General features: G+C 43.5%; 1 protein-coding gene across 1 annotated transcript; it reads left to right on the plus strand.

The window, feature by feature from the left end:
- Positions 1-1022: 1022 nt before the first annotated feature.
- On the plus strand, positions 1023-15952 carry dlc (deltaC). The gene is made up of 10 exons (XM_018687151.2): positions 1023-1328; positions 1768-2010; positions 2291-2351; positions 2630-2887; positions 3716-3904; positions 6541-6710; positions 6808-7024; positions 12131-12872; positions 13099-13213; positions 14383-15952. Exons 1-10 carry the CDS (start codon positions 1278-1280, stop codon positions 14386-14388), a joined length of 2052 nt encoding a protein of 683 aa, XP_018542667.1. The 5' UTR covers positions 1023-1277; the 3' UTR covers positions 14389-15952.
- The last annotated feature ends 2884 nt before the right edge of the window (positions 15953-18836 follow it).

Below are 18836 nucleotides of genomic sequence, written 5' to 3' on the forward strand. Positions count from 1 at the left end.
ATATATTTATGAAACATATTCAGACTGAGGGGAAATTATCATACAGCTGCCCCCCCCCCCCCCGAAACACGCACGCGCACACACATTAAAACACAGTAGAATTTATCAGACTTCTCCAGATCGAGATCCCCCTCTCTGCCTCGAGCTCTCCTTGAAGAGCGTTAATTGTCCGTGTGTGTGTGTGTGTGTGTGTGTGTAGTGTAAGGTAGGCGTGCCCCCCCCCCCCGGGAACGGCACGCGACACGGGCAGAAAAGAAAGTGACACAGTTTCTCTGTTTCTGTTTACATCTTTCACTGTGTTTCTACTGTGCAGTAGAACCTGCGTTAGAATTCAGTGAAATGAGATAATCAGCTGATGTAAACCGTGTTCCTCCTCTGTGTGTGTGTGTGTGTGTTGTTGTTGTGATGTTCTGTTTGGATCTGGGGGGGTATTCTGTGTGTGCCCCCCCCCTCGGTACAGTGTGTGAGGAGGCGGTAAAAGCAGCGTTTGGCCGCTGCTGCTGTCTCCTGACAGTTTGTTCTATTGCCCCGCTGTAATTGCCCCCTCGGTGGTGAAAGCGAATCAAAGCGGGGGCCCCATCATTACCCCCCATAATACCCCCCCCCCCCCCACCCCTGCATGGTCCCACAGAGGACTGTGTCCGCAGCACACTGTAAGAAGTGTCCGTGTCTGCAGAGCTCGGAGAGGCTGAAGGTCAGAGCGGAACACGCCGCGCTTCGTGTCCGTGCAGGTCGTTAGTGTGTGCGGTAAGGAAACCAGCGGAACCCGGAAACCCGGAAAAGCCAAAAAACAGTCAGAGCAGAAGCTCTGTCTGTCAGTGCGCAGTGATGGGAACTGTGCTGCTCCTCAGGCTCGTGTCCCTCCTCCTGTTTGACAACAAGTCAAAGTTTCGGTTTGAATGAAGCAGCTCGTTCTCCTGGTGACATTTTTTACAGCACACCCTCCTCCCCCTCCCCTCCCCCCCACCTCACACCCCCTCCCCCTCACCCCCCCCGCTCTGCTTGGTATAAAGCGGAGGTGTAACCGCAGCTGCCACAGTCCAGAGTCCTAGGAGCCGAGCGGAGTTTTACTCTTATTTTCTTTTTGCTGCATCCACACACACACACACACAGACACACACACACACTCACTGTAAACCTGTTCTTTATTCTCGGAGCGTCTTGGTCTTGGTCGTCTTTTACCTGCTTCCTCTGACGCTCTGTCTTGGACGTTTGGATTTTACGCACTGATTACCCAGCCTTGGACCCGCGGCGCCCTCTGCCCTGGACGCTCCGCCATGGCGCGTTTGTTACTGTCGTGTCTCCTGCTGTTTGTATCAGCGCAGGCGGTGAGTAGCACTGACAGGACTTCACTTTATTATTTCCTTTTTCACTCCAGCTCCGCGCTGGTTTCAGCTTTTCTGCTGGGGAGGTTTTGGAGACGTGCGCTTTTACGCGCAGCGCGCTCCAGCTCTCCTCTTGTGTTTACTTCATTTCTGCGGGAACTTTAAGAGTCAGATGTTGATTTTACAGTTTGTGGATGTGTGACAGTGAATGCTGCAGCGCACAGTGAGAGAACTCACAAATGCTGTTTGCACAAAGTAGATGAAAAGAAACGGCGCTTTGCAGAGTGCGGACACTTTCTGCTTATTTGCGTGTGTTTTGCGCATTTTCCTCCACACACACACACACACACACACACACACACACACACACACATTATTCTAGATGATATTCTCTTTCACTCTCAGTACATGACCCCCCCGCTCTGTGTCCCCCCTCCCTCAGGCGCTCTCCTCCGGGGTCTTCGAGCTGAAGATCGACTCCTTCACCAGCTCCCGCGGCGTCTGTCGCTACCAGTCCCGGGACTGCCAGATCTTTTTCCGCGTGTGCCTCAAACACTCGCAGGACGTCATCAACCCGGAGCCGCCGTGCACCTACGGCACCGCGCTCACCGAGGTCCTGGACGCCGACTCGAACTCCATATCCGAGAGCGCGCCCATCAGGGTGCCGTTTCTTTTCAAGTGGCCGGTAAGTGAGGACAAATCACACGAGCTCTCTGAGTTTAACACCTTCAGTGTTTCACCTCATTCTGAAGGAGCAGACTCTCATATATTTAACTTCATGTTCTGCTCTTAAAGTTCAGCTTGGGTTAGAAACGTTTCCCGCTTCTGGTGGATTTGTGTCTCCCTCTGGACGCTTCAGAAACCCCCCAGAAAGAGACGTTTATAGAAGTGAACATGCTTCACTCGCTGATTAACTGCATGCGCATGGATGTGGTGTTTAACCGACCTCCTCTGGTTCATTTCAGGGGACTTTCTCTCTGATCATTGAAGCCTGGAACGCGGAGTCTCCGGGACTCGAGTCTACAGGTAAACTGCTGCTGCAGTGTCGCTGCTTCACCGCCAGACGGCGACAGTGGTCTTATCTGTTTCTCACACAGAGAGAGAGTTTATGTTTGATTTAAGAAGCTTTAACACAGAAGTGCAGCTCATGTGTCTTTTTATTTTCCAGTAAGACGTAGTCGTGTTAAATATTTGTTTTCCAACCAGTTTCCTTCTTTAAAGTCACTTTAAAGAGACGAAGAGAAAATCCCTGCAGGATGTTATTTTAGAGTAACTCCTCTAAACTGCTTCCCTTGTTTCTCCAGAGAACCAGAACAACCTCATCAGCCGTCTGGCGACCCGCCGCAGGCTGACCGTCGGCGAGGAGTGGTCCCAGGACGTGCACTTTGGCAACCAGAGCGAGCTGCGCTACTCCTACCACGTGGTGTGTGACGAGCACTACCACGGCGAGGCCTGCTCCGCCTACTGCCGACCCCGCAACGACACCTTCGGCCACTACACCTGCGACGACGAGGGGAACCGGCACTGCATGGAGGGCTGGAGCGGAGAGTACTGCGCTGCTGGTGAGTGTGTGCTGCTTTCAAGGACTGAACCAGAGTCTGTGTTTAGTTTTTTGGCCACACAGAGAAGTTGGGATAAAACACCAGAACGGTCCTTTAAGGCATCAGTATAAGGTCCTGTAGGGACTTAATGTTTTTCTGCAGTTTTACTCTTTAGAGGCAGCAGGAGCTTCAGCTGGAAAACAGGACTAAACACTGTTTCAGTACAGTTTCCTGACCCCTCCTCCTCCTGCTCTCCTCTCCCTCCATTTTCATCCCAACGTTTCTTCAGATTGGGAGGGAGGGAGGGAGGAGGCGGGGGTAAAGAATAGGACCCTGGCCGCTTCGTTTTTTTGTCCAGCGGCCTTGAAATTGTTAAGTCAAGCAGTTGTCAACGCCGCCGTCGTCGGCTCTGGTGGCTGTGGAGGACAAAAAAAAAAGATCTTAGTGCTTCTGTCGTTTCCAGTGTGTGTGTGTGTGTGTGTGTGTGTGTGTGTGTGTGTGTGTGTGTTGGCTCTGAGGTCTGCTCCTTTTGTTTTGAGCTCAACAATGGGCCCCCAGTCGGCCCCCGGTCGGCCCCCGGCCCGCCTGCTTTAACAGGGACACGCGCTGGAGCTTAATGTGCGCTGCCTTGCGTGAAAGGAGACGGCATGTGTTGCTTTTGTTGTGTGGGCCAGCTGCTTCGTTCAGTACTTAACAAGCACTTGTAGGGGAGGAGAGAGAGAGAGGCCCTGAGAGGGGAGGGAGGGGGGGACACACTCATAGTAATATTCTCTCCTTCTTCTTCCTTCTTCTTTCTTCTTCCTCCCCTCTTTCTCCCTTTCCCTCTCTTTCTCCTCCTCCTCCCATCAGCCATCTGTCCAGCAGGGTGCAGTAAGAACGGGGCGTGCGAGTCTCCCGGGGCGTGCGTGTGCCGGCAGGGCTGGCAGGGCGAGCGCTGCGACGAGTGCGCCCGACACCCGGGCTGCCTCCACGGGACCTGCCAGCAGCCCTGGCAGTGCAACTGCTTGGAGGGATGGGGAGGCCTGTACTGCGACCAAGGTAGGTTCAACCTCGAAGAACAGCCCCGCAGAGTCGGGTTTATCCACCGGGTCGCCCAAAAAACACACATAAGAACTCCGCTGACGTACTGACCCACAAATGACGTCCGTTTAAATGCAGATTAACCAACACACAATCAGCACATCAGAGTCTAGGTGATGCATAGTCTGTTCTCATATTTGAGCTTCAGCTACGACTTTGGCCAATCATACAGTTGGATTTTATCACCTCTACCTGCAGAACTTTCAGTTTATTTCAGAAACAACATTGACTTGATCGATATCATATTATTATTGCGTGATAATGTCGATAAACTGCGATGTAAAGTCTTAGCAAAACTTCCTCAGACACCTTTAACACCACATATTTCCTTATTCTTTGTCCTATGTTTTTTTGTCCTTTGTCCCTCCTGCCAACAAAGCTCGCGAATATGACTATTCAAGCAGCCAACTGTCAGCAGGAGCTTCGTAAACGTCCCGAACCCGTCTAGACTTCGAGTCTGTCGCTTTCTACCACGATAATTCGTCATTTAACAGAAATCTCAGAAGACACGATTTCTGCTTTGATGGATCGACTATCGCAAGTTTCTAATCGCTGTAAGTTGATTTTCAAGCTGCGGTGAAATGAGGTTAAACTAAAAGTATTTGCTTTGAAGGCAAATTAAAATATCCTTATTGAACGGAAAAGCTTTTTATTTTGTAATAGTAACGATAATGCAGTGATAGGAAATTTTATTAAATGACCAACAACAGGGCAAAAAGTTGACATTGCGATGTTTCTGTCTGAACAAGTTCATAACTTGTTTTTATTCCTACGCTATAACCACATCCTTTTACTGATCAAATTAATTAAATAACAGTTATATTTTACAGAGAAATGACAGGACAGTAGCTGCAAGATAAACAGGCGAAAGGTTTTGACTTTTTGATGTAAACATAAAATACAGATATCTAGATTCTATAACTGTTTTTACTGAATTTATTTATTATTTACAAATGAGCAAATATAAAAAAACAAACCCAATACCAACATCACAGCTGTTCAGCAGGCGTGTAACCTTTAACCTAAGATTTATATCCATCCATTATAATGTAAACAGAAACAGGTGAAGCTTTCCGGTGAAGAAATCCCACAAGTTGTAAACACCTCTTTAAAATAGCTGAGAACCGTCCAACATACAACTTTCCAGTAGCCATAAAATCTGAGGTGAGGGAATCTACTGAATAACAGCAGAACAGCTCGGACAATAACAATGTTTCAGTCAGTTTTTTATATTTTATCCTCCCTTCAGTGGGCCTCAGATCTGTGTGGGCGTGACTCTTTGCTGACTTCATGTGGCCCTGAACACATCTGCACAGAGCTCTGCCTTTTGTCCTCTTCCATTGTCCTTGTACACTCTTCACCCGGTTAATGAGCTTCTTGTTCTGTTTTTATGCAGACGATATACCGGTTTATATGTAAGTCTTTGCCATGATAAAACAGGTCAAATCTGTGTCTAAATATTGAATCAGTCCTGTAGCAGCCTCAGTTAAATCAGCCCTGGAGCCTCTGTGAGATGTGGAAACAACCATTTGTGTGTGTTTCATCTTCAGCTGGGCTGTAACTCTGAGATGTTTCGCATTAGGTCCAAAATCCTGTTAACAAATTTACAACTAATCCATGTCCATCCATGTCCTGCTCTGTCTTTCAATAGTGTAATCTCCCAGGTTTCTGAGCTGGAAGAGTCTGTTCTTAGACATTAAAACCACTGTTTGTTTATTATTGTACAGAGAATTCAAACATTTGTCTAACAAGGTGCTTTATTAATTAAATTTACATACATTATACGACAAGGTTTGGGTCAGTGTGAATCTGCCAGAGTGCTTTAAGTTATAGTAGTGGATGGATAGTTTTGGGTGGTTTGTCCAATCAGAAGTAAAGTCTGGTTTGATCAGAGCAAAGACTTGCAGACATCGTCGTAGTCAAAAGGGCAGACAAAGGTTTTAAAACACATTGCAGCTTGTAGGTAAAAAGGTTTTATATATCAGCATCAGGGGTTTTGAATCTAAATTCGGGGGTCATCACATCACGTTCAGTTCAGTTTAAATCTGAAGAAATCTCCCACTAAATTTTCATTTGATTCTCTGTTCACTCACTATTAGGCAAAGTAAACCTAAACCTTTAGATAAATTGTTTGATTTGTTAAACAAAAACCTCCACCAAACTGAACTGATTTCTTACTGTATACAGTATTAAAAGAGTTTCGAAATTTGACACCAGAACAAAGTTTCTCATCTCCTCGCAAGAAGTACTGCTGAAAAAGTTCAGGGGGAAAGAGAGGATCAGATGTCAAGGTTGACACCATCCACTGACATCAGTACGATCTACTGTTTGATAACTTGTCTTTGGACGTGTTGTTGTGGATGATTTGTGATGACAAACATCTTGTCTACTGCCTTTAATCAAACAAGAGCCTTAGATTTAAAAGGTTGCACTTTTTTATCCCTGTAAATGTGTCAGAGTCTGTTCTTACGATACAAGGAAGTAAAATCTTAATGACACCATGAAAAACAGGTGGTTCCATTTATTGTTTCCTGTTGCTGATGTTGGCTCATTAACCTGACCTTCACTGTCACTCTCTTCTTTCATCACTCCAGACCTGAACTACTGCACCAACCACAAGCCATGCCAGAACGACGCCTCGTGCACCAACACCGGCCAGGGCAGCTACACCTGCACCTGCCGGCCCGGGTTCACCGGCAAGAACTGTGAGATCGAGACCAACGAGTGCGACAGCAACCCCTGCAGGAACGGCGGCAGCTGCAAGGTAAGTCGACGCATCGGATCTGATGGAGCCGTCACTCGTCCTCACTAAAGTTTTCATGAATCATTTACCTTGTTTCCTCCTTGTGTCTTTCCCTCAGGATTTGGTGAATGATTATTCATGTGCGTGCCCTCAAGGCTTCTACGGGAAGAACTGTGAGATCAGCGCCATGACGTGCGCCGACGGGCCGTGTTTTAACGGAGGAACATGTGTGGAGAACGTGGCCGGCGGATACAGCTGCCGCTGCCCATCCGGTTACACCGGCTCCAACTGCGAGAAGAGGATCGACAGGTGCAGCAGCAACCCCTGTGCTAATGGTACGAACTGCCTGTAGCTCGCCTCAGTTACTTTTTATGTCACTCTGCAGTGACTTTACAAAGAAAGCTTCAGGTTTGCAGTCCAGATTTTTGTTATTGTCTGGTGAGGGCATTCGCTGCAGCCTTAGGATGAATCAACATTGTTAAAGTCCATGAAATGAGCACTTCAGGAAGCCTGAGTAGAGATGGAAGAGTCAGCTGAAACACAATGTTTGCAGAGGTTCAGAGTTGACGGTGATGTTTTAAAAATCATCACAAAAGTGGCATCATGAATCAGCTGCAGCAGAAATCCAGTAGCAGCTGCCTGATGTAGAGTTATTGTCGTCCTTTATTCTGAAAGGACAGTTGAGAAATGTTTGTCAGTGAGGCCAAAATGTACAGTACAAAATGTACCTGTACAGCAGCCAAGTCTCTGATTGAAGTCATGAGGTTCAATGAAGACGTCTGATACAACTCTGAGATATTTGGTGACTTTGCAGGAGTTGAGACTTGCAGGCAGCTGGCGTTCACTTCATGTAATCACTTTCTCCTTCATTCCCAGTGGAGCAGCTCCAGATGTTGATGGATCTTGAGAATGTTGGTTGTTTGCTTTCTAGGCAGATGTTAAGCTTACATGCACAAGATGTTTTGGCCAGGAACAAGATTTTATGTTTGATTGATGTTGTGGGGTAGGAGTTTCCCGCCATCGCTGACATTTTTGTCTCTGATATAAATAGACCATGGAAGTGTAACAGACTGAGATAAAGGTGAGGTCATTCTGCAGTCTGAGCCGATCTCTGTTTTGCTGGAGCTGCAGGATATTTTAAATCTGGTCTCATTCAGATGGAAACATGTTGTAGAACCCGAACAAATACGAAAGTTGTCTGAACTATTAAAGAGAGAGAGCCTTGTATCATCAGAAGCTAAAATACAACACCTTGCCAAGCAGGTCAAGTGTTCTGCTACTGCTCTGCCAGGACAAACGGCAGCTTCAGGCGACAACCGTCGGTTATCTAATCATTAATCCACTCTGAGTTTGGTTGCAGTAGAATGACAACCTTGTTGTTAGTGTTGTCAGTTCAGCCATTTGAAGGAATTTCAGTTTGCACAACGAGGTGTTGGAGACCTGCACATTTCTCAGGTAGTTAATCTGTTTGTAGATCTTAACTCTCGCTGACTGGATCCACCTGTTGCAGATTGTTCAGATATACTCAGATGTTCAGGGACATTGTGAGCTGTCATCACACCAAACTGTGTTTGATGCATTAGTGTGCCGCCTTTGTTGTACTTTTGCAGCTCTGTGCACCCAGATTTTGGCTGAACGCCTGTATATCCTGCAGGTTGAATAATCCACTGAGTTTACCATTTATTTAAACACCACAGTTCACCCTGACTCAGCCAGTGTCAAAATATTTACAAGAGCAATCAGGTATGATGAAGCAACCAGATGATTATTGGATCGAAATCTTGACTGCTTCATCACAGGCATCTAATCTGTTTGCTGGTGGATTAAACAAGACGTTTATGACCTTTTAAATGTTAAAACAGGAATTCAGATATGTTGCAGGGTTGCAGGTTTTCAGTTTGCAGTAAGTGCTGTATATTATCCTGAATATGCTGGTGTCATCAGGGAAGACGTACAGTCATGTATCATCTGCATAAATATAGACGTTTATTGACATTTATCTCCTGGTGACACAATTTAAAATAAAATGTGGAAGGTCACAATTAATAGGACAGGATGTAAGATAAATGTAAGATTGTCTGAGTGTAAAACTCCTTTACGCTTCAACATTGGTGCTCAGGACATTCAACAGCTGAACAAGCAGCCGTCTCAGTTGTAATGAGAAGCTCTGAAATGATTAACAGTTTGAAGAAATACTTGTAAATTGGCCAACAAATTGCTAATTGACTTCTTGAGGCTTCTCTTCAAATTCAGTTCTGATATTTTTAGTAGTTAAGATCAGTCTAATTTTCCTACTGTAGTTTGGTGTTACAGCTGCTGCTGTTAAATCCAGTCGGAACATTATGCCATTTATTAATACTGATTATCTTAGTAATAACCAGGACTGATGGAGGTGATCTGGGTTAGATAAAGTCCACAGACTGGAGGAGGACATTAAACCTTTATGTCAGTGTGAATAATCAGACTAAAAACATTTTTATCTACTGATGTTATCTCTAAAACAGTGAAGCTTCCAGGAACAGTTTATGTAAAACACACACTTTGCCAAAGACATTTTTAGAAGATTTTCACTGCAGGTTTTACATAGAAACAACAGAAAGGAAGCTCAAGAATTCTGAACTCAAATGCTTACAGAGTGCATGCATGTAGTGTAAGAGCACTGAGTCCAGGTTCTGTTAGAAGTTGGTCAGGGGTCGTAGCTTTGTCCTGCATTTGCCTTGTTTGCACATGAAACCTTCTGAGCACTTTAAACTTCAGACGTGACAGGACGTGTATTTTATTGGTCGTGCATGAAGTGTGAACATGCAGAGTGTTTCTGTGGAATCATTAGGTTGTCGTTTGTTATTTTCAGCTGTCACCTTATGAAAGGAACATTACCGCCAGGTTTCAGGTCAGCCGTTGAAACTTATTTTGGTCTGTGATGTAAAGTTTCAATTTCCAGCAGTAAATGTACACAGAGATGGTCTCCTATCAGACAACTGTGTGTGTGCTGTGTGTGTTTGTGAGTGAGAGGGCAGATAAACTCTTGGATTGTCACGTAGGAGCCTCTGAGCATGTCTTATCACCTCCCGGCTGATAACAGAAACATCTTCACCCTCATTGTTGCCGCTGTAAACAGGCGTGTTTTCAGCAGAGACACCCGGAGCGCTCAGCCTCGCTGTCGTTACCTGGTTGTCTCGGGCAGGAATGCGGCTCTGGCAGCCGTCCTCAGCCTGATAGAGCAGTCAGCGCCGGCCGGGTGTACGGCTCATTTCGCTCTGGAAATGCAGAGCTGGTCCCTGTTGGTGCAAAAAGAGCCTCACAACAAAGTTTACAAGATAATTTGCACTTCACAAACTGCATGTATCCCATGTGTTTGTGTTGCTAGAGGGGCCTTGAACCAGTGTTTCTGCATGTGTAACTCATTTACTACAAATTGCATTCTGTTTGCATCACTGCTGAACATTTGCCAAACGTACCATCAGTTTTCAGATTGATTGCCCTGCTTCCAGGCAGCCGGTGCTTTCTTAAATCAGCTTGTAAAGACTTGAATCTTGTTGCAGAGAGGTAATCCACCTCAGTCAACACTGGTTTATTCCTGTCAGAGTCATTCCTGACGGTCGATCTGTTGTGTTTATATTAACGCAGAGAAGTCTTCTGCTGCTTTAACAGCAACCTTTCCTGCAGAGCACAGGTCACATTTTCAGATCAGTGAGAGTGATAAAAGTAGTTTCCATTAAAACAAACAGAGATGTTTCACTGTGATGGCTTCAGCAGCAATAAGTTTCAAGTCTCTGCAAGTAGAGTTTTTCACAAAAGCTGCCTGGAAAGAGGAGAAAATGGTCTGGAAAATGTCCAACAGTAAACTGTAGAGTGTAGTAGACTGGATTAAAAACGATTAAGAATGAGGGTGTTTTAGCAACTTTTTGATGCTGCTGAGTTGGAAATCTTTGTAACTAACAGAGGATGAATGAAGGAAGCAGATGGATTCTCAGGGTTGGTTAAGTCACCTCAGTTGTTCTTCCATCACATAGACGTCCAGTCGGCTCAGATAGATAATCAGGATCTGATGGCTCCAGTGGCAGAACGGGCATTGCAAAATAAAACCATATCACTGTATATTTCAGTTAACATTCAGGCTTCTGAGTGGAGGCGTCTCTGAGGATCCCAGCTCAGCTCCCAGTCCTCCCTCAGGTCCTCATTAGCGTGTAGAGACCGCCGCCTGCTTATCTCTAATCTACCATCATTCCTGCTTCTCAGTGAGCCCGAGAGGAGGAAAAAAACTGTACAGCTGTACAGAACAACCAAATATGGAGCTGTTGTAAAACCTCTGTTTTTACAGTGTTTGTGGCCTGTAAACAACCTCACAGATCCAGTTCAAACATTTCCAGTTCATCGCTGCAGGATGAGTCCTCCTCGTCTTTCTCTAAACAGCAACCTTGATCAGTTTAGTTTTTTGTTCTGCATCTTTTTCTCATCAACAGATTTCCTCTGTGTTTTCTGCAGTTATTCTTTTACAGTAAACACCGCTGTTCAGGCAGGTCATAGGACTTCCTGGTGGTTTAAAATAACTTTTCTGGATGTTTCTACTCACACACACGTCTCTGATGATGAGAAGCATCTGTTGTGAGGACATTTTGTAAAGAACTCGTTTTTCCCCCATTTACCCTCCAGCCTCCTCTCTGTCCAGAGAGAGACTTCTGTGAACTCTGTCTCCTTTTGGCTCTGGAGGATTAAAATGTGTTGATGTTTGTGAATTATTTCTTGTTTCACCTCTGCTCTGGAACCTGTCCAAAAGTTATTCTCAGGCAAATCTTTGCAATGTAACTTCAAGAATTACAAAATTACAAATTACAAAATAAACAGGACTTTTTAACATGTAGGATGCTTTGGTAGAGTATTAAGTCTGTCCCCCCCAAGGCTCCATACTGGGTCCTTTGTTTTTTGCACTTTATACACTGTTACCAGGAAATAGTACCAGTAAACACACGATGAAATTTTGCAGATATGCATCTGATACTCCCTTTAACATTTCAGTCATTAGCCCCACTGAAAGAAAGTGTCCACCATCTCAGTATCCCTCCATAAGCTTAACCTATTGATGCTTTCAAAACGCAACAGAATTTGAATTTTTGAATTTCTTTCCCTCTCTGTTTGTTTCATACTCCATTAACATTTTCAAACAAAATATGTATGTTTTAACTCAACATAGGTGTTGTGTTGTCTCTTGTATTTCCTGGTGAATGTTGGATTGCAGTTCTGCACAAAATAGAGAAAACCAATCGTATTGACTCTCTGGAACCAGATAGATTTAGAATTATAGCATAAAACATAAAACCTATATTTTTCTGTTACTTAATGAGGTGTTTTGCTCAACAATCATAACATCTGTCCTCCCTCCGAACTCCATCTTTCAGTTGTGTGTTAATAACGAAACCCTTTCTGTGTCTGTCTCTGTGCAGGTGCTAAGTGTTTGGACCTCGGTGATCGCTTCATGTGCCGCTGTCAGCCCGGCTTCACCGGATCTCGCTGTGAGACCAACATCGACGACTGCGCCAGCAACCCCTGCCGCAACGCCGGCACCTGCATCGATGGCATCAACGACTTCACCTGCAGGTGCACGCTGGGCTTCATGAGTAAGGACTGCTCGGTGCGCAGCAGTTCCTGCGACCAGTTCACCTGCAACAACGGCGGCACCTGTTACACCCACTTCTCTGGGCCGGTGTGTCAGTGTCAGCCAAACTACATGGGCGCCCGGTGTGAGTACTACGTGAGGACCCCTGAAGCGACCACAAAACCACCCAGGAATGGTGATTCCCCACCTGCGCTTATCGCCGCCGTTGCCCTCGGTCTGGTGACGCTGACCCTGCTGGTGTTCGCCGCCATCCACGTCCTGCGTCAGCTCCGCCGGGGCAGGCAGCTGGCCATTTCCACGTCGGTGAAGAATGACCTGGAGGCCGTGAACAACCGCAATGCAGTGATTGGTGGAGGTGGACCCAATAACGGGGGCTTACCAGGAGCGCCCCTCGGCAGCCTGAGAGAGAAGGAGGCCTTCCTCATCCCTGGAGGACAACTCAAAGTGTCCAATAAGGACGCAGCGCTGGCAGAGAAGGGCAGTGACAACATGGCTATGTTTAAAAACAAAATGGCGGACTGTAACCTGGCAAAAGAGGAGCAGCACCTGGGCAAGAACAAGTTTGACCTGTAAGAACCTGATGATGGTTTGATGGCTTTCTGTGTTTATGTGTGTGTTTGTGTACTTACTTCCTTCTCTGCACACTCGTGTGTTCAGTGAAGGCATGTCGCAGCCTGTTTGTCTGTTATCTGATCAGTCCATCGTTCACACACCTTCACAAAGTATTTCTGTCAAGATCTTTGTCGTTGTCGCCGTACCAACCTCCCTCTCTTTCTCTCTCTCACTCCCTAACAGTAAGAAGTGCGACTCGTCCATCATCGTGCCCCCGCTCAGTTTTGCGAAGGACAGTCTGTATCACCCAGTGTTCATCATTCCAGAGCAGATGGAGCAGTGTGTGTTTGCTACTGAGGTAAGGACACACCTACCGACACAACCACACACTCACACAGGTGTATTTATGTGGTTTTATATTGACTGCATCAGAAAGTGTTTTTATTATTTTGTGGATGGAAGTGGTGACGGCAAAACATGAGAGAAAATAATTGAGTCAAAACATGTTCACAAATAGAAAATTAAACTGAGAGATAAGAGAAAAACTCTGAACGTCATATGTTAAAGATAATATTGAATTGGAATTTTTTCTGAGACAGATCAATGTTTTTATCAGAAAATACAACTGAATGAAGAATTAGTCTTAGTGAAATGTGAACTAATAGCTAAATACTCACCGTTTTATTTGGTAATTACACTGAACATTGAGTAATTGATAAGAGGTATTAATTAATTTACTAAAAATACAAATAAAGAAGACAATCATTACATCTAGATCTGATAATTAATTTATTTACCTGCATTATGAGGCTGTGTGTTTGGAGTAAAACATACAATTTCCCAATTTCAAGAATCAGTCATCCTGAATTAATGTAAATAACACTATAATTTTAAGCAGCAGTTTAAATGTTTAAATGATTTCTACAGAGTGAGTATTTGTCATAGTCAAAATCTGGGACCGTAAAAGTGGCTTTAATGAAACGAGATAATGCTTTTTAGCAATTTGTGCAAACTGATGGCTTATCACATCACCAATCAAAAAGTGGCTACATAATTTGTATTGTAGAAAAAAGTTAGAGGAACAAGGAATGTTGGTTGCAATATGCAAAACTTCACATCTTTCAAAATAAAATTCACATTTGCAACTATTCATCAAATAGATCATTTAGATTGTTAAAACTCACATAGTATCTGTGGTAGGGTGTAATTTCATTTGTTAACGGCTAAGGTTGACATTATTGTCAATGTTTTTGGCTCCATGTCAGGTTAAAACTTTTTTTAGTTTTTAGGAACTCAAAATTTAACAAATCAAAACGACATATGCCAAGTACTTGATGCATTTAAATAATAATAATAATAATAATAAAATAAGTTTTTCCCTTTGAAATGTGATGAATATGATGCTGTAGCACATTTAAATTACTTTTATTCCAAATTCATGATCTGTTTTTTGAATGATGTGGTGCTTTTAAAAGACGTGATCACATACGCCGATGACTAACCGCTGTTTCTCTGTTTCATCCTCAGGTATAACCTCCAGTTTTCAGACCACCAGCAGAGGAGCTTTTATGCTGAAGGCCTGAAGCATTTACTGACCAGGACAGGGTCTATTCTACACATTATTTTATTTAATATTTATTACTGCTGCTCAGTGGAAAGAAACAAAAAGAAAGGACTTGTTTTTTTATCCTTTTCTGCTTTGATACTGACAGTGTTCGGATGACAATGTTTTGGAAAAGAAAGAAAGAAAGAAAGAGAGAGCGAGCAGCGGAATAGGAGAGAAAAGAGGAAAGACTGAATGTCCGGCATCATTTGCACTATTTATCTTTTTTTATACATAAAATCTTAATATAATTTTTCTGTCTGTATATCTGAATTTCCTTTGGATCAAACGTGAACGAGAGATGTGAAGAGTTGGAATTGTCCACCAATCGGAAAGACCGGTGCCTTAGCTATGCTTCCCAATCATCGTGGCAACCATTTCCTGTACAATTTCACAATGAGATGTCAATCAAGGACCTGCTTACAGGAACGGAAGACAGAACGTTTTGTTTTAGGTCAAAAAAAACTGAACTTTCCCTCCAATCACTTCCTGTCTGAAAGACTTTCTATCATCATTCCGTCCGTTTTATTTTATTTCTTGTTTGCTTTGGAAGCGAAGCATCACATTGTGGCCTGTTAGAAGAAGAATGAGCCTTACAATCACCGACCAAGCTACAAACTCTGAAGTGCCTCTTTGTATGAAAAAAAAAAAACCACGGGACCATGACTTAAAAAGAGTTTGTATCTTCAAACCCACAAACCCAGGAAACCCATTAAAATCCACTGGAACCAGCTTTTTCTACTGGTAACATGTTTTAAAATCCATCATATCCCATTATCAGTCTAAATGAGGTTTCAGGTGAATCAGGGAGAGTTTTTACCTCTATCAGCAATCAGCTGTTTCCTCCATTTTCACCTCATGATAGATAATCAAGTTTAACAGCTGAAAGTCGAACCTGACAGAGTCCAGCCGAGCTGGAATTCATCTTACAAATCACTTTTTACGTTTATCTTTCTGTGACTGTACCTGTGCTTTTTCCACCCACTGTTGTAGGTTTTAGAAATTTATTTTTCTATTAATCAAAAAGCAAAAAAAACGTGCTGCCTTTTCTCTTTTTGCTGCCTTTATCGACCACTGCTGACACAGCAAGTAAACAGGAAAACATAAGAACGCCAGCTGTTCTGCAGCATTCCCATGACTCAATCTGAAGAGTCTGAACACAGTCACACCTGCAGGTGTTTCTATTTAAAGAAAAAAAAACTTACACAGAGGACTCCAAAGAGAGTTTTTTAAATTCCTAATTAATCCATTTGATACCAAAAATATGTGTTTTTCCTGTGTAGTCGTGTCTTTGTACTATCTTCGTTAATTTAAGAAAACAATGCAATGTGTACATATCCTCCAGAAGATAGTTTTCCTATTTAATTTTGCCCTTTGTAAATAATTTTGTATTTATGAAAGAGAATTGTATATATGTCTATGTTAATGTGCCTAATGTCTCAGTCAGAATCAAGAAATATATTTTTTCATAAATAAATTAGAAAATAACATTAATGTTTCTGTATTTGTTTCATATTTCTTTCTCTCTGTGTTTGGCTCATCTTTTTCTAAACACATCGTACAGTTAAACAAACAGTGAGAAAATACTGAACAAGGTCACAGGGTCACCTGGAAATTCTTTATATCATCTGCTCTGCACTCAGCAAATATAACTTCACATTATAAGAACAAACACAACATCTGGTGGCATCTGGCAGATGTGATGCCAAATGAGGACCATAAAATTGTTGTTCTGTTATTTATGAAGTTAGACCAGGGCCTACTTCATAAATAATAATCCTGGTTCTGATACCTTTAGTCGTTATAGGGACAAAAATTCCAGCATTTTAAAGTGCGTTCTGCTCTGGGCTGCTTCTTGGTTGTGTTGCTTTTAAGCCTTTTTGTGTAGATTAAATAAGATATAGCATGTTAGGGAGTTTTAGAGGAGCAGGTAGGTGGATTTTTGTCATTCTCAGAACTGGGCTAGCTGTTTACCCCTGCTTTTGGTGTTTGTGCTAAGCTAACTGTACATGTTAGCTGTAAGTACTAACAGCTAACCTGTACGGAGCCCGGGAGGGGACATGGAGTAAAAAAAATTAGAAGGTTGGAAAAAAAGTACTGTTGTAAAATTCTGTGAAACTTTTGCGAGATCTCGAGAAACTTTCTCACAAAAAGTTTGGTGAGATCTCGAGCTCTCACAAAAGTACATCTTTTCTTTTTAACCTTCAGATTTTTTCCCGTCCATGTCCCTTCCCAGGCTCTGTAAATCTGCTCTAATCTAGAGGAGTGAATGTATCAGAAATGGGCTGCTTGTTATCAGCACAAACACTAGCTTAGAGCAACATCAGCGTGAGCATGATGGCTGATCAAGGGTGTGTGTTGTGTGTGTGTCTCTGCTAACACTCAGTGAACTGTAAAAAGCAGTTAAGCCCTGCAGCTGGTTCTCTGCAGAATATCCACGATAATCCTCAGTGAACTGTGCAATTATCAGATAATAACACACAGTATGGAGGCTGATTACATCACCACAGCTCCACTGTTTCCAAAAAACTGTTGAAACCACATCAATGAGCCGACTGACGTGTCCGTCATCACCACAAACACAACACACTGTAGTTTATTTAGACTCAATCCCACACACACACACTGTCCCAAATACTCACTGTAGCACCAAGTGTGAATTCATCCGCCGCTGGAAATAGTCCCTATGTTTGCAGGTTTTCTTGTGAGCGGAATATCTCAGTAACACCATGAGGGAATTTCTTCAAATTTTGCACCAACATTCACTTGGACTTAAGGATGAGCTGGTTACATTTTGAATGCCAAAGGTCAAAGGTCAAGATCATGGTGACCTCACGATCCTGTGGAGTGGATGACTGCAGTTGTTAATTGTTTCCATTAAATAGTTTCCATTAAATTTAGTTTCATTCATTTTTTTCTACAACTTTAATGACCTGTATCTTCCTCTCGTTGTTCCCTCCTGTCATGTCTTATCTGGACTTCTCAGTCTTTACGCTCAGCACACTGAGTCGGTTCAGGTCAACCGAGGAGGTCTTAACCCACTTCCCAAACGTTAACTTGATCTTTTTTCTCCTGCAACGTTAATTCCCTCTTTTTTCTCCCTCCACGTTTCAGTTCTTCCCTCTCTTCTTGTTCCTTTCCCTCCTTTTCTTTTCTCTCCCTCTTAACATTGTTTCTGTTTTCTTTTACTTTCTCTCTGTCTCTGGGTTTAGAGTTTCACCACACTGTTAATTGATACAGAGTCTCCTCATTAATGGTTAATGAGTAACTGCTGCCATGTGTCAAACGGTCAAACACACACACACACCGACAGCAGGAGTGTGGAGAGAACTTCAGACTCTGGTTCACCTGCTGTTCACCTGGCCAGCTTTGTCTCTGAAACAAACACACACACACACACACACACACACCTGTCCCCAGGCTGAACTGTGAACTCTTCTGAATTATATTTGTTAAATACATAATTTAACAACATATCTTATATTGTATCTCTGCAAAATGTAGCTGCTGCTGCACATTACTTGTCTAAAAACACAGGATTTCTTTGGTCCGTGTACATAACAGCTGATTCATTTTCATTTTGAAGTGGGAAAACAGAAAACAACAACCGTCCTTTTCTGTACCGCCCAGCTAAGGCAAAGAAAGCTAGTCTTAGCTAGCTATAAGGTGAAATGAGCAAGAGACGCCCTGCTGTGAGCCCACGTGAGTGTCTGGGTTTTTCTGTGCTGCTAGCTAGTGGCTAGCTAAGGTCGTCTGTTTTCACCTTAGCTGGGCAGCACAGCTTACAGGGATCCTGTGCTGTTGTTTGTTGGGTGACTTCCAGGGGAAAAAAACACATAATTTAACGCATGACAAAACAGATGATTTTTAAGCCTGTAACTAACTCAAAACAAAATGTTCAAAATACTAGTCCTTTGTTTTTCCAAAACGAGAAAAGCGCATTTTTGGTTTCTAGTTTCTTATTCTAAAACTAAAATTGGAAAAAGGCTCATCATCTGTTTTCTGTTTTCCCTTTCCAAAACAAAACTCGATTGGCTGTTACATACTCCAACCCAGTACACACTACTGAGTAAAGTAATCCCATTACTCATGGTACGTTCACAGCAGTCTCTTATTCAGAGTCTTGTGCAGTGTTACCTCCTCTGTCTCTGCACAGTTACTCTAGAACTGGACACAGTGTGTGCGTGTGTGTGTGTGGTGTGTGTGTGTGTGTGTGTGTGTTGATGTGCAGAAAGCGCAGTGCTGTGAAAAACAGGAAACGTGTACATAGAACAATGTGTATCTGAAACAAACACATCAGGTCTCAAGTCTTACCACATCATCACTGTGTGTGTGTGTGTGTGTGTGTGTGTGTGTGCGCGCGTGTGTGAGTGTGTGT

The sequence above is a fragment of the Lates calcarifer genome, linkage group LG21, assembly GCF_001640805.2.
Source record: "Lates calcarifer isolate ASB-BC8 linkage group LG21, TLL_Latcal_v3, whole genome shotgun sequence".
NCBI lineage: Eukaryota > Metazoa > Chordata > Actinopteri > Centropomidae > Lates > Lates calcarifer.

Bases quoted from the DNA above. Each gene is read 5' to 3' on its own strand.
- dlc (XM_018687151.2), top strand. From the start codon at position 1,278: ATGGCGCGTTTGTTACTGTCGTGTCTCCTGCTGTTTGTATCAGCGCAG. The intron at 3,905-6,540 runs GTAGGTTCAACC...TCATCACTCCAG, and splicing joins AGGCCTGTACTGCGACCAAG to ACCTGAACTACTGCACCAAC. The intron at 7,025-12,130 runs GTACGAACTGCC...GTCTCTGTGCAG, and splicing joins CAGCAACCCCTGTGCTAATG to GTGCTAAGTGTTTGGACCTC.